Genomic DNA, 15,286 nt, shown 5'->3' on the forward strand with positions numbered 1-15,286 from the left:
ATGCCTCCCAGATTTCCATGGGGAAAAAACCCTCCAAAACCGAACATTTCAAGTAGCTTATTGGAATAATGCTTGTTAAAAGAAAACAGGCTCTTTATCAAATCCCTCTCATAGGCCTAGCTCCCAATAAGTAAGCCAGGAGAAATATTATGTTAAAGACCCGGAAAGAATTATATACTGTAAACTAGGATTGCTTATGCGAAAGAATTAATTTTTAGTTTTGTTGCTGTTGTGATTTTTGATGAGTTGAAAGAGGGAAGAGAATTCAAGCCGTCAAGTATATCTGCAGAAAGCAGGGTTTTGCTTTAATTTTCTATCTAATCTAACCAATTGTTCGCAGACTTATTTCCTTCTCTCCCATATGTCTGTGGGACTAGGGAGGGTGGGAAAAGAAAAGCTAGAGTTTTAATTCCTCCCCCAGCTTCCCCTCTCCTATCCCTAAATTGGAGCATCGTTTTGGATAGAGAGAAAAGATGAAAGAATTCTCTTAGAAGAGAGTGATTGCTTTTTTTTTACCCTGTGAAGCAAACTGACCTCATGGGATTCTCCCACATTTTCCATTTGCTGTTTGTCCTTAGTGGCGGAAGATCTGGTTTTAATTGCATGAAGTTCTGATGAACATCCTCCATTGTATTAAAGGGGATGAAAGATAAACCTTGTGCATTGAAGACAGTTGTAAGGGTGAGGGAGAAGAGTAATTTAGAGACATTTGGAAGTACAATCCACTTCATGAGCCTGGGCTTGGCACCTTAGCAAATCTTTAGCAATTGCAATTTAAATTCAAATTCCTTCCTTTTGTTTGGGTTGCTGGTGCATGCCATTTCCATGAGTGAATGCAGAAGTGACTGACAGTCTTGAGAATTCTGCTGCTTCCAAAAGTCACTTCTGAAGAGGAAGCAATTGGTTCTCCCGTGTTGTTTCCGATGTACACAGTTGTTAAATGTCATTCAGCTGTAAAATAGGCCAAAGGTTTAGTCCATTTCTTATTGCACTGAGCAGTAAAGAAGATGCTTCCTTCAGTTCAGTTTTTATCAGAATATAGGGGAATGGCTTTGCTGTTAACTATATTAAAAAGGCATAAGGGAAAGGAAAATGTGATACATACTTGTAGAATACATTGATCTAGAATACAGATAGTCCTTGCCTTATGACCACAATTGAGCCCAAAAGTCCTATGGCTAAGTGAGACATTTGTTAAGTGAGTTTTGCCTCATTTTACAACCTTTCTTGCCACAGTTGTTAAGTGAATCACTGCAGTTGTTAACTTAGTAATATAGTTATTACGTGAATCTGGCTTCCCCATTGACTTCGCTTGTCAGAAGGTGGCGAAAGTGATCACGTGACTCCAAGGCACTGCAGTTGTCATAGATATGATTCAGTTGCCAAGTGTCTGGATGTTGATCATGTGACCATGGGGATTGCGCAATTCCTACTTGGGGGGGAAGAGAGAGAGACACCAAGACCCAAGGTCACCAGCTGTTTTTTGCCTAAGGCAGGACTAGAACTCAGAATGTTCCAGTTTTCAATTCAGCATCCATAACCATTACATAACTGATTTAGACATCCAGTATTTGATCATTCTTCCTATGGCAAAGATTGTGCATTTCCAAATACATGTGGATACCTAACATCAAAAACGTCATCAAAAAAAGCACAACAAAGAATGTTCTTTCTGCGCCAACTCAGGAAGCTCAAACTGCCCAAGGAGCTGCTGATACAGTTCTACAGAGGAATTGTTGAGTCTGTCATCTGCACCTCTATAACTGTCTGGTTTGGTTCTGCAACCCAACAGGAAAGATACAGACTTCAGAGGATAATTAGGACTGCAGAAAAAACAATATCTACCAACCTGCCTTCAATCAAGGACCTGTATACTGCATGAGTCAAAAAGAGGGATGTGAAAATATTTACAGATCCCTCACACCCTGGCCATAAACTGTTTCAACTCCTTCCCTCAAAACAATGCTATAGAGTTCTGCACACCAGAACAACTAGACACAAGGATAGTTTTTTCCCTGAACACCATCACTCTGCTAAATAAATAATTCCCTCAACACTGTCCAACTATTTACAAAGTCTGCTCTACTATTACTATTAATCTTCTCATCACTGCTTATCAACCCTCCCCTCCCACTTGTAACTGTATGACTGTAACCTTGTTGCTTGGATCCTAATGATTTTTACTGACTGTGTCCTAGTATGATTTGATTGCTTATTGCACCTATGACTATTATTAAGTGTTGTAGCTTATGACTCTTGATGAATGTATCTTTTATGTACACTGAGAGCATTTGCACCAAGACACATTCCTTGTGTGTCCAATCACACTTGGCCAATAAATAATTCTATTCTATTCTATTCTATTCTATTCTATGTTAGGGTGTGAGCAAGAGGAAAGAATTTTTGTTGTTATTATTTTGATGTCTGTCAGAGGTTAAATCTCCCTGTGCATATAAAGGTAAAACAGTAAACCATCTTTAAGGGAAGTTTGACTTCTGATAACTTACTCATATAGCTTTCTTGGCATCAGAACAGAAATGATTTGTCTTTGGGGGGGTTACTTCTGCAATTTGTCAATCTAGCCTTCATCTCTAACTTTCCTAGTAATCTTCCACTTAAATATTAACTTAATCTATCGGAGATCAATTGAAGTCTTCTAAGTGCTGTCACTTAACAGATAAAAAGGTAAACCTTAAAAAATGGTACTGTAAATTGTATCCTATTCTGTTAGCCGCATCAGGCTGAAAGGCTTTGAAGTGATATGATTTTCCAAGGAGAAATCCTCCTGAATATTTTAAAGCAGTAAATTCTCTACTGACAAATGAACTATATTTCTTAGCTACATATTTCAGAATCTCTTTTTCTTTCATCTTCAAAGAACTTCATTTCAACCATTGAAAAAAAAAAGAATTCTTACGCTATCATCAAACGGTGCTATAAAAACTAGAGGGGCGGAGAGTTTCACCCTGGTTTTTCTAAAAAGACAGGAAATTATTACCCAAAAATGTTTTTCTACTTCATGTTAACATATATTGCTGGCACTATTCCAATTGCCTTGCTCTCTCAAGATAATGTTCCATTGAATTCTTTAGGCCTACTGTTCCTGTTCTTACATTATGTACATTATGCTCTAATGTATTTTATCTGAATTATGCTCTTAAATTACCTGACAAACAGTAGGAGAATTTCATTGTGCTTGCCTTCTGATGAATCATCAGCTTACGGCCCATGTGTTAATAATAATAAAAAATGCATATACCATCTGACTCCTAGTGACTATCCACCCAGGGGTAGTCTTGAATTAGTACCTTTCCCTAGTACGCCATTCCTTGTTTAGTGACCATCTCAGTTAGTGACCGTTTGCAAATGCAGCACTAATAAAAAGTGTTTTAAAAAAATCACTTTCTGTCCAGTGTATGAATTTGCAACCAAATTTGGTGCACCTGACAAACAACGCATGCCAGTGTGGGAATAACAAGAAGAGAGTAACAATTTTATCTGAATGAGACAGACACAACTAGTGACCTTCACGCATCTTTCTCTTGATCTCTGCTGTGTTTGCTTAACAACAATTTCCCTTGATGATCTGGTTGCTGGAATAGAACTTGGTTGCTAAATGAGGAGCATCTGTCTACAGCAGAGTGGAGGCTCTTGAATCAATTCAGCTGCATTACAGGCTTTTTTGCTAAGGTGAAGATGATGATATTATCCATTCAGTCATGTTAGGCTCTTGGTGATCTTATGGGCCAGGTGTCTCTATGCCTTCTGATCTTGCACTGCTTCTTTGAGTTATTCTAGACCGGTGATGGCGAACCTATGGCACGTGTGCCGGAAGTGGCATGCAGACCCACCTCTGCGGGCACACGAGCCGTTGCCCCAGCTCAGTTCCACTGCGCATGTGCACGTGCCTCTTGCCATCCACTTGATTTTTGGGTATCTGCTGCTCATGCATGCGGGGCGGGGCACATGTGGGAGACAGGTGCGCATGTGCAGGGTCGGGGAGCATGGGGGGGTTCCATGCACATGCAGGGCTGGGGTTGCACGGTGGGGTTGCACGTGCATTGCATTATGGTTGCAGGCATGCATGCACTTTCGGCATGCGATGACAGAAAGGTTAGCCATCACTGTTCTAGCCTCTGGCTGGTGTCAGCTTTGATTGTGTCCAGTCATCTTTGGCAGCCTGGTTTCCTTTTACCATTAATTCTTCCAAGCATAATTGCTTTCTTCAGTGAATGTTGCTGAGGTATTTGTGGCATTTGGAAATTTTGTTCCAACAAATCAAGATTGTACTTGGAGTTATTTCAACTCTTTCAACAGTAATGATATGTTCTCCACTCTAATATTAGTAGATTGGGGAAAACATCAGGTATGGCTGATTGTATTAGTAATTTTATTCTGTATTCATTTGAGTGATCTATCCTATTTTCATACAGATTTCTGATATCCATGTTACTGGAGAGTCAGAGGATATGTCTGCTAAAGAGCGGTTGCTTCTTTGGACACAACAGATAACGGAAGGTTGTGCTGGAGTTCGTTGTGAAAATTTCACTACCTGTTGGCGGGACGGGAAACTATTTAATGCCATCATTCATAAATACAGGTATTTGCACTTTTGTTAAAAATGTATGTGGAAATAATTATTCTGAGAAATTAGAAAGTTACAAAGATTTATCATTACAACCTGAGGTTTGTTTCGTAAAGCATGCATCATACATTGTAGCAATTAGACAATGGTCTTTTGGAATCAGAGATAATCAACTTAAAGACTGTGATGTCATACCTTATATGTCACATTATTCGGAATTTGCCTTCCTGGGTCTTAATATTGTTGTCCAAATGAGGGTCAAAATCTCAGCAAAAAAAAATCTAAAATGCATAATACCAAGGTATAGGAAGCATAATGAAACCTCATTATAACAAATCATTTGGATAGAATTTGTTGAACCTAAATATCTGTTAAATTTGAAAGTCTGATTTGCGTCATGAAGCCATAGTGAAAGGCATATATTGTGGTGGATATTATAGAATTAAAGTTAAATTTTATCTACATTTAACTGCCTTGTTTGTACTACCTAAGATGCAGAGAAAATTGTTGTTCTGCGGGGTGCGGGGTGGGGCATTTTTATATAGAACAGTAGTCTGTTACATCCAAAAATCTGCTAAATAGGGGTGGATTAAATCAAGGTTTCATGATAGTTTAAGAAGCTCAGCTTCTAATTATATTTATGCATTTTTAAAAGCATGACACAGGGTCTTTAAGGATGTGTTTGAGGATTTTTGAGCAATGTCTGATGATAGCTCAGAAGCCAGAGAGAGGCAGCTCAAAGGTGCTCACTAGTTGAGAACATCAGGTTGTCAGAATCAAGTTTATTTTATTTTATTTTTATTTATTTATTTTTGTCAATTGCTTACAAGATAATAGGTATAAGTAAAACATAGTTATGAATACATGGATACATATAAGAAAAAAAATAAAAGAAACAATAGGACAGGGACGGTAGGCACATTGGTGCGCTTATGAATGCCCCCTACAGACCTCTTAGGAAAGGGGTGAGGTCAATAGTAGACAGTCTAAGGTTAAGGTTTTTGGGGTTTGGGGAAGAAACCACAGTCAGGTAGAGTATTCCAAACATTGACCACTCTGTTGCTGAAGTTGTATTTTCTGCAATCAAGTTTGGTGCGATTAACCTTGAGTTTGTATCTATTGTTTGCTCTTATGTTGTTATGGTTGAAACTGAAGTATTCATTGACAGGTAGGACATTGCAATGTATGATTTTATATACTATACTTAGATCGGACCAAAGGCGGCATAGTTGTAGATTTTCTAGGTCTAGAATTTCGAGTCTGGTGGCATAAGGTATTCTGCAATGAGTAGAAGAGTGGAGAACTTTTCTTGTGAAATATTTCTGGACTTTCTCAACTGTGTTAATATCAGATACGTAATGTGGTTTCCAGATTGATAAGCTGTATTCGACTATTGGTCTAGCAAATGTTTTGTATACTCTAGTTATTAGTGTGATATTACCAGAGAAAAAGCTACGTAGGATTAGGGTAACAACTCTTAATGCCTTTTGGGCTATGTAGTTACAGTGGGCTCTAGCACTTAGGTCATTAGAGATGAGTACTCCAAGATCCTTGACAGAGTTTGGATTGTCAACAAGGTCTTGACTATTCAGGCTGTATTTTATTTTCTGATTTTTTTTGCCAATATGTAAGACAGAGCATTTATTTGTTGAGATTTGAAGTTGCCATTTGTTTGACCATTCTGATACATAGTCAAGGGTAGCAGTATTGTCTGTGGTGTTGAATAGCTTTACATCATCAGCAAAGAGAACGCAATTGCTCTTGATATGATCACAGGTCATTTATGTAGAGTATGAAAAAAGTTGGTCCTAGAACACTGCCTTGGGGGACACCACTGTTGACAGGTACAGAATTTGATAGGATGCTCCCAATTTTGACCATTTGTTGTCTGTTTGACAGGAATGCTTCTATCCAGTTATGCAGGTGTCCAGAGATACCGTAAGATTTTAGTTTTAGGAGTAGTTTGTCATGTACCACTCAATCAAAGGCTTTACAGAAGTCTATGTAGATTGTGTCTATTGCTTTCCCCTGATCGAGTTGTGTAGTCCATATGTTTTTGCAGTGTAAGAGTTGCAAATTACATGATAGTTTTTTCCTGAAACCACATTGTTTATTAGAGAGTAGGTTGTTTGTTTCTAAGTGGAGGATAATGGATTGGTTAATAATAGATTCCATGACTTTACAGGTGATGCAGCATAAAGAGATTGGTCTGTAATTTTCAACTAGGCTGGGGTCTCCCTTTTTGAAGATGGAGATGACCGTGGCTTGTGACCATAGTTTCAGCAAGGAGCTGCCAAGAAGCTGGTTCGGCTATGGCAGTGGATAGCTTTTTTAAGAAGTAGGCACACATTCCATCCGGTCCAATAGATAGAGATGGTTTTAGATTGCGTAGTGCTTTTTCAACATTGTCTTCTGTAAAATTGATATGTATTAGATCATTGTAGTTGTCTGTGGTTTGACAAGGAAATACTGGGCATGATCCATTGCTGTTTACAAATACTGAGCCAAAGAATGTATTAAAGAGGTTGGCTTTAATAGTGTCGTCGTTGCAGTCTTTACCATCAGGTCCTATCAAGGGTGGGATGGACCTTGAGTCTTTTAGTTTGTTGTTTACAAAATTGTAGAAAGCGTGGATGGAACTGGTGCATAGAAGGTTTTCTTCTTGTTTAATGTGATAATTGGTGCATTCAGTTTTTATCTGGTGGCATAAATTTTTGTATCGGCTTTTGACGTTGGCAACGTGACCAGATTTGTTTTTCCGCCAAAGTGATTTCTTTTTGGATTGAAGCTTCCTTATTGTTATGGGTAATTTGTTTTTTCTGGTTTTGGGAGTTGTTAATGGTACATATAGTTTGATAACTCTTTTGACTTCAAGTAAAAATATGTTGTAATGGTCTTCTACAGTATTGTGTCCAGTGAATAGAAATTGTCAATCAAGAGATGAGAGATCATTGTTTATAAGATCATAGTTGCCTTTTTTGAAGTTTTAATTGGGGATTCCGTTGTTGTGATGATTTTTGTTTGGATGTATGTTGAAACAAAAGTCAATCATGTTGTGGTCACTGTTGGAAAAGGGTTCTTTAATTTGTATTCCATAAATTGAATTCAAACTATTGCAGAAAATGAGATCGAGGCAGTTGTTAAGTCTAGTGAGGTAGATTGAAGTCACCAAGAAAGATAAAAGTGTGTGGGCAGGATGCTGCCCGTGTTAGTAGTGTATTTAGCTTGTTTGCATGTTTGATGTCATAATCAGGGGCTCTGTAACATAGTAAGAACCAAAATGTGATATTTAAGGACAGTTCACAGACGATGGTCTCAGGAATAGCAAGCTCCTGGGTAACTTGGATGTTTTTTAGATGTAGGGACTTTTTATAGAAGATAACAACACCACCTCCTCTATGGATTTCACGATCAGATCGGTAAACATGATAGTCTCTTACTATGGTAATAGAGTCAGGGAGAGATGCATTGAGCCATGTTTCACAGACAAATATAATGTCGAATTTAGCCGTATTTAATAAGAGGAGAAATTCAGATATTTTATTTACAAGGCTTCTTGCATTGAGTAGCTTGCATTTAAGCTTGCATTTGGAATAGAGGTAGTTAGGGGCATGCGTGCCTAGTTTTGAGTGATGTTGGATTGGATGGGGTGGGGTTGGATGCGGAGTTGTGGGTTGTGTGACTTTCTTTTGATGCAATCATCTCTATAGTCAATGTATAGGTCCTTTTCTCCATTGTCTAGACGGTTTTTGAGTTCTGCACGGAGTTCACGGGAGTGGATTCTTTGCAGTATGGATAAGTCTGGTCTTGAGTGAAGTTTTTTGTGGTTGGGATTGGTTTTTGCAATGGCATTTATTGTATGAATGAATATGCGTTTGCTGGACTCATTTTTGCATACAACTCTACAAAATCTTGGGGCCACAGAGCCGTCATTGTATTTGTACTCAGGGCCATCTCTGGTTATTTCAATGATATCTTCAGGAGAGATGTTTGTTATATTTGAGTTGCTTATGATATCACGAACTTTGGTGATGTCGTCTGATTCATTGGTGTCTTCGAGACCAAATAAGATAACATTTGGACATTTCTGTTCACATTCCATGGTGACCTCTAAAAATCTTTTCTGTGGTTTTTAATGGGGATAAACATAACTCTGAGTTAAAAACTGTCCTTTATGGGAACTGAAGACATTCCTGGAGGCTGGTATCACAGTGGTTGTTTCCTTGTCATCAGATGACAGGATAACAGAGATCATGTTCCCAGATGTGAAAAACTTTTAAAATATTGGTAGCTTGTTAACTGTTTTTATAGGGGAAGGGAACAAGCAGCCAACTATTTATAGTGAGTGGAAGGAATAGAAGAGGTAACAAGTTAACATTTGTTGATCTCTACATGATTTTCCCTTTTTTCTTGTAAAGGCTACACTGCAGAAGAACTGCAAGCGTTGGCATTTAAGTTTAGACTATGAGTGGATTAAGTTTAGGTCTTTTGGTGTTTTAGAAAGTGTTCCTTGAATAAACATGTTCTTTATTTATCCTGTCTTTTTTGAATCTCACTTTTCTGTGCATATTTAGAATATATAAACGTAAATACCATACATACATACATACATACATTAATATATAATTGCTTTCAGAAAATTGTTGGGGCTATTTTTATTGCTCAAGCCAACAGAAATTCCTCCCTGAACTATTTTGTCTCCATGGTTGTTTCATCTCAATGCTGTATCTCTGAAATTATAAATGTTAAATAAAATCTTACATAGCACTTCTGACAAATTGGAAGGATTGTAGTAAAGTCATTGATTCGATAAAGATAGAATAAAAATTTGCACAAAATGAATTTGTAATAAGTTAGTCACTGGTGGAACAGCAACAATAAAATATCAAATTGTTATTACATATCAGGTATGTTTTTTATCTGGTAGTTTTATAGTAATACCTGAAGTTGAACATCGTTAAGAAGATTGGTATTACAAGACATGTATAACCTGTTGCCATGGGTCTTCTGTAATAGGTATATCTGTCTTCTTGTTAAACTGGAACAGCGGGTTATTGATAGCATTCAATTCAGTTACTTTATGTTATTTTGTAGGGGTGCAATTCTGTCCCATCCTAAATACTTGATTGAGATGGAATAGGAATAGACAAAATATAGTTTACTTCCAAAAAAGTTAAAATGCATTTTTGGAAGCTTTTTTCATTGTTCTGTTTTAATTTTAATTTATGTTATAGAATAGCAAATATGTATGTATGTTTTCTCATAAATCAGTGAGATTTTGGGATTACATTTTTATGATATTTTTAAAAATATATAAAATAAGTTAAACTAAATATATATGTATAATAAATTTCTAGAATTGGTGATATCTAGAAGGTCAATTTGGCATTTGTATGTAATTTGTTGGCACAATTTGAGCTCCTCTTAGGAATCTAAAGATAATTATCCTATTTCAGTATAGTATTGGTTCATATTAGTAACTGTGCTACAACATCATAACAAAATACAAAAAGACCATGTGTATCTCCAGAAAGCACACAGTTTTAATCAAATAAAACCACATTGTGCCTCTCCAGCATTTTTCTGTCTTATTGTTTCAATTCCAACGATCCTGGTATTGAACAGCAGATAAAATTTTGGGATTCCCTTAGAAATAGGCAATATTACTTCTAAATAAATATGTGTAAACAGTCAGCATACAGAAAATGTTTAAGGGCAATTGAGAGAAATTAGGTAAGATACACCAAAAGGTATGAATCATAATACATGGTTTGTTGAGTTTTATTGTGATTTTTTTGGTGGGGAGAGTATGTTCTTCCTAATCCCCTTAGAACTAGTAAGCCTTAATATCATCAATCATGGTAGCTTTCATAATTGCTTTGGAAAGTAGGAGAAGGGGACACAGCATTAACAAGGATTCTCTTCTTTCCTAAATCTGTCAGCAGGGAAAGTGAAGAGAGCTTGCATTAGTGGTCTTTTCCTTCTAGGGTTTGCAGGATTCACTTCTCTTTCCTTTCCTTTTTATCTTCTATATAAAAAAAGATCATTCTGTCAGTTTCAATAGCTATTGATTTCCTTGTCGTCCTTGAATTGGTCCAATCAAGCTCTGGTTAAAGAGAGAAGCCTGTGCAATAGTAACTTGTGCTTTCGTGAATTTTAGTGAACTTGTGAACTCGTGAACTTGTGCTTTCGTGAATAGACTATTATGAACTCTACAAGGTTCTGCCTTTGAAGGCTATTTTGCAGTTACAGTTACTGTAAAATGTATTGTCCTCTGTAGCCACTTAACTCTGATATTGTGGATGCTAAACTAGCTTCCAGTAGGATTCTGAATACAATTCAGAATGTTGATTTTGAACTATAAAATACTTCTTGGCTTGACTCCAGATATCTCCAGGACAGTCTTCTTTAAATAGAATTTTAGAATAAACCAGTTCTGACTGAACGTCTCATCTAGGAATATTAAGAATTCCCCCTACATATAAAATTTAGGAGAAAGAAGACCAGTGGGGAAATTTTTGGTCATGAGAAGGTTGTACCAGAGATTTGATTAACGCCCTCTGTCTTGTTTTTTAAAAATGAAATTAAGACACAATTATTCTGCAGAGTATTTAGTTTGAGAGAATTGTTACTTGGCTTGTGGTGACCAAAAGTGGATGTAATATTCCAAGTATGGTGTCACCAGGGTATTATAGGGTGGTTCTAACACTTCACGTGATCTTGATTGTGATTGCTTCTCAATGCTATGAAGCAACACTCTCCCCCTCCCTCTCTCCCTCTCTCTTTCCCTCCACATTTTCCAATTTTGTATAGCTTCTTTCAGTTATTTTATGCTCTGGCTCAGTGGGATTCAAATTTTTTTTACTACTGCTTCTGTGGGCGTGGCTTGGTGGGCGTGGCATGGCTTGGTGGGCATGGCAGGGGAAGGATACTGTAAAATCCCCATTCTCATCCCACTCCAAGAGAAGGTTACTGCAAAATCCCATTCCCTCCCCATCCCATCCCACTAATCTGCTTTCTAGCTCCGGTTCTCCTGTGCAGGGCAAAAAAAGAAGACCCAGCTGATCAGCTGGGACTCGGGAGGCAGAGAATAGATGGGCACAAGGGCAGTCAGAGGTGGTATTTGCCAGTTCTCTGAACTACTTAAAATTCCCGCTACCAGTTCTCCAGTTCTCCGGCTGGTATTGGCTTGCTAGCTACCATGATTTTTGGCCGCCTTGATTCCTTTTTACCATTGCCTTTTCCAGTGACTTTAATCACACAACATCTCTTCAATAAGTAAGGTGGAATTTTGTGATTTTTGCTTCTTGGAATATGTCTCATTTTATATGGTCCAGTACTTGCTTTGAGGTCCCAATCCCACAAAAATGGGGAGAGTTGAATTAAGACCTGCCAACCTATCTTGTAAAAACCTCACCAGGAAAATATTATGGAAAGGCTTTCAAATGAATCAGGTTGGATTTCCTTCCACCCCCAAAAGTATAAATGTATAAGGTAATGGTAGAAAAAGCTAAGCTTAGAAGGCTTGAATGCAGAAAAATACTATTACTCATTATTCCTTTCACTTGAGGATGAAATCTATATGTAGCAAGTTTGAATAGGTTTTATGCACATGATATAAAAATGCACATAGCCTCATGAATATGGAATGTGTCTTGTTTATCAAGTAAAGCTTTTCATCAGTTTTTTTGAAATGCCTAAGCCAACGGTCAGGAAAACCGTATGAAAACAATAAATATCAGCCATGAAAGTATTGTGTGGCAATAAAAAGAAAATTGGAAGTGCACAGGGAAAAAAAAGACATAGCTTATAATAAACTGATTAAGCAGCAAGCACACCTGGTCTTGTTGTGCAGCAGACATAGCTGGAGACTACAGGAATGCTATTGAAAAACGTGGGAATATTATCTGCAGCAGTGAAATAATAAAAATCCTAGCTCAAGAGATTGCAATTGTATTGAGCAGATGAGAGATTAACTCAGAGCCTTTTGGCCCTGCTGAGAAGCTCTTTGGCTCTGTAAGGTGAGCTTCCGATGAGAACCAGTAGCGAAGAAGTAGAGAAGAGGAAGAGAAGCTATTTAGAAGTGGAGATCACGCTTCCCAGATTTTGTGAGGCAAACAGAGCTGTGTGAGCTGCCAGATCCATTAAAACATGGCAGAAGTCAAGGCAAAGAATTTTAGGTGGGGAAAGTTTGCAAGATGCAAGTCTTGCTTTAAGGCAAACAAGTCATATATAACAGAGGTTTGGTCTGGAACATTGGTCTCATGCCAGCCCACAAGGCAAGGGCTGTACGCGCTGTACTATGGCAATTGTTAAAACATGTTGTAGGCTATCAAGATCTAACTTGAATACATTCCTTCAGGATAGGAGAATCAAGGATGCCAACATTTGCCGCAGCATGTCAGTTGCCTCTAGCTACAAAATGGGGCAGAAACAAAATATTACTAAGTGTCAAGCCTTGGATTGCTACAGGATACATTTGAAAGGAAGAAGGCCTCTATTATGTGCACCTTCAAGTTTCTGCTTGCTGTTTTCTACTGTGCAACTTATTCTTGTTTTTTCTCGGAGCAGGGAAATAAAAGCTCTGCCCAGGAAGAGAAATTTTGTAAGCTTTGCTTCACTGAATATTCCACTTTTCTGCTGCAGGGGATCACTTAACATTAAAGCTTTCAGACTGAGAAAAGAAACAAAATTTCAGGTGGAGTCAAGTGGATTCCATACAGTACAACTGGCACCCTGTTTGCTATGTAAATGTGAGTGATGGATGTTGAACAAATACCAGTCAAGAGAATGAAGCCCTTTTCATTTAGGTTTTTTTTTTTTTTCAGCTACACTGGTGGCACTCAACTTAGGACCATTTGTTTAGCGGCCATTCAAAGTCACAACAGTGCTCAGAATATCCTGTTCTCAGACTTAACCACTCGTCTTCACATGACCATTGCTCAGTCCCCATAGTCACATGACCAAATTGGGGCAATGGGGGAAGCCTGAATTTGCTTTTAACAAGCACATGATAATACGAATGATTTGCTTAACAACCTCTGTAATAAAGGTTGTAAAAGTTGGTGTGGCTTACTTAACAACCACCTCACTTAGCAACAGAACTTCCAGTTGTGGTTGTAAGTTGAGGACTGCCTGTATACTAATTAAATTGCTTTAGTCTACTGTTATAAACATCTCCCCTGTCTCCCATCAGTATTAGAGGAATCAATAAAATATCCAATTGTATAGTTTGTGTCTCAAAAATAAAACATGATAAATTATATAATTAATAGTAATAATCATAATAATTGAAAGATGCTAATTGTTGTTGCCACCGATGAGGTGCACCCAAGGAAAAACCTGAGCAGGGTGAAAATTCCACGACAAGTCAGTAAGCAGATGCAAGGCAGAGCAGGTTTAGCTCTGCCTCAAATGGAGTTACATTTGCATTATAAACTTTGTCTGCCTGATTTTTGCATAATTAATCTGCAAACTCAGCATCACATAATGGAATGATAATAATTTTTGATAATGGTGCCTCTCACTTAAAGGTGGGCAGAACCACTTTAATACGTCATAATGTTTTAAAAGGAAGAACAATGCGCATGTTGGGACATGGTGTTTGAGTGTGTTGAGTTGTTCCTCACCTCAGAGAAATTCACTGATGTCTCTATTGCCAGTCCATTAATACCCTTTATGAGTACAGAGGTCAGGTGCATGTTTCACCAGTGTAAGCCTTAGAGCTAATTGTAGTGATCAAAATGAAAGCTTTCCATTCCCAGCGCAGATTTTCTGCTGACAAAATAATGGGTTTTAAAAAATATCATAGGACCTGAAGGTAATGTGAAGTTACAATACGTTTAACACCATGGCTATGATATGTGGCTATGGTATGTATACATTGAAGGCTATTTTTGTTAGCTTAGGCTTTTAGTTGAGTGTTCACGTGTTCATTCCCTTAGAACAGGAACAGGACATTATACATGAGCTAAACAACACCAACTGTATTCCAGGTACACATAGTATGCTCTTATATCCTAACAAACTTTATTTGTATTAACTTCTTAACTCTGGGTGGGTCTGGATTGGTTACTGTCCCTACCTGCTCTCCAACAGAGTTATGGTACGTGAGAGAGATCTGCCTGCAGGGAAGAATAATCTGGATATTTGCCTATGAATACTTACTAGTAAAAATTCCCGTGATATATAGGTAGTTGTATTTATTGCTTTTGCTTCTTGGTTAAAAACAGGATTATAAATTGGGGAATCAGTTAAGGAATTTTTAAACATATTTACAAAACAATTGATATATATATATATAAAATTATGAGTGCTAAACAGGGATTTCATTTCCTTTATGCACTAGAAATATATTTGTTAAATATATTAAGCAACTAGCTCGATACCTGTGCTTCGCTACAAAACTATGTGATTGGGCTTAGTTTTGGGGAAGGAAAATGGGGGGGGGGGATTCTGCCTTTGCCTACCAGCATCCATTGGTATTCATCTGGCTAGCATCCTGTCAGTGTGTGAGAGTTGAGGGCTGTTTGGAAACTGAAACAGTATTTGCTGTGTGAGCAAGGAGACAGCAAAGGAGCATGGGCGTGGCTTAGCTCAACTTTTCTGTACTAAAGCTGCTTGGTGCTGTGAAACTAAAACTGAAACTCCTCTCCTCTGCTTGTGTTTTGCATTTGGAACAGATTTATTTTCAGGTAGGGA

At 37.8% G+C, this 15,286-nt stretch overlaps 1 protein-coding gene across 19 annotated transcripts in view; it reads left to right on the forward strand.

Moving 5' to 3' along the window:
• DST (dystonin) overlaps nucleotides 1–15,286 on the forward strand; it is a 333,803-nt gene that overhangs the window by 131,675 nt on the left and 186,842 nt on the right. For all 19 annotated transcript variants that reach the window (XM_087945546.1, XM_087945452.1, XM_087945460.1 and 16 more), the window contains one exon: nucleotides 4,434–4,600. In XM_087945546.1, the coding sequence (XP_087801672.1) occupies nucleotides 4,434–4,600 (167 nt within the window). The remainder of the gene's footprint in view (nucleotides 1–4,433; nucleotides 4,601–15,286) is intronic.

Source organism: Notechis scutatus, chromosome 1 (genome assembly GCF_049901735.1).
Source record: "Notechis scutatus isolate UNSWTSFEM ecotype Mainland chromosome 1, rNotScu1.2, whole genome shotgun sequence".
In the NCBI taxonomy this organism is placed as follows: Eukaryota; Metazoa; Chordata; class Lepidosauria; order Squamata; family Elapidae; genus Notechis; species Notechis scutatus.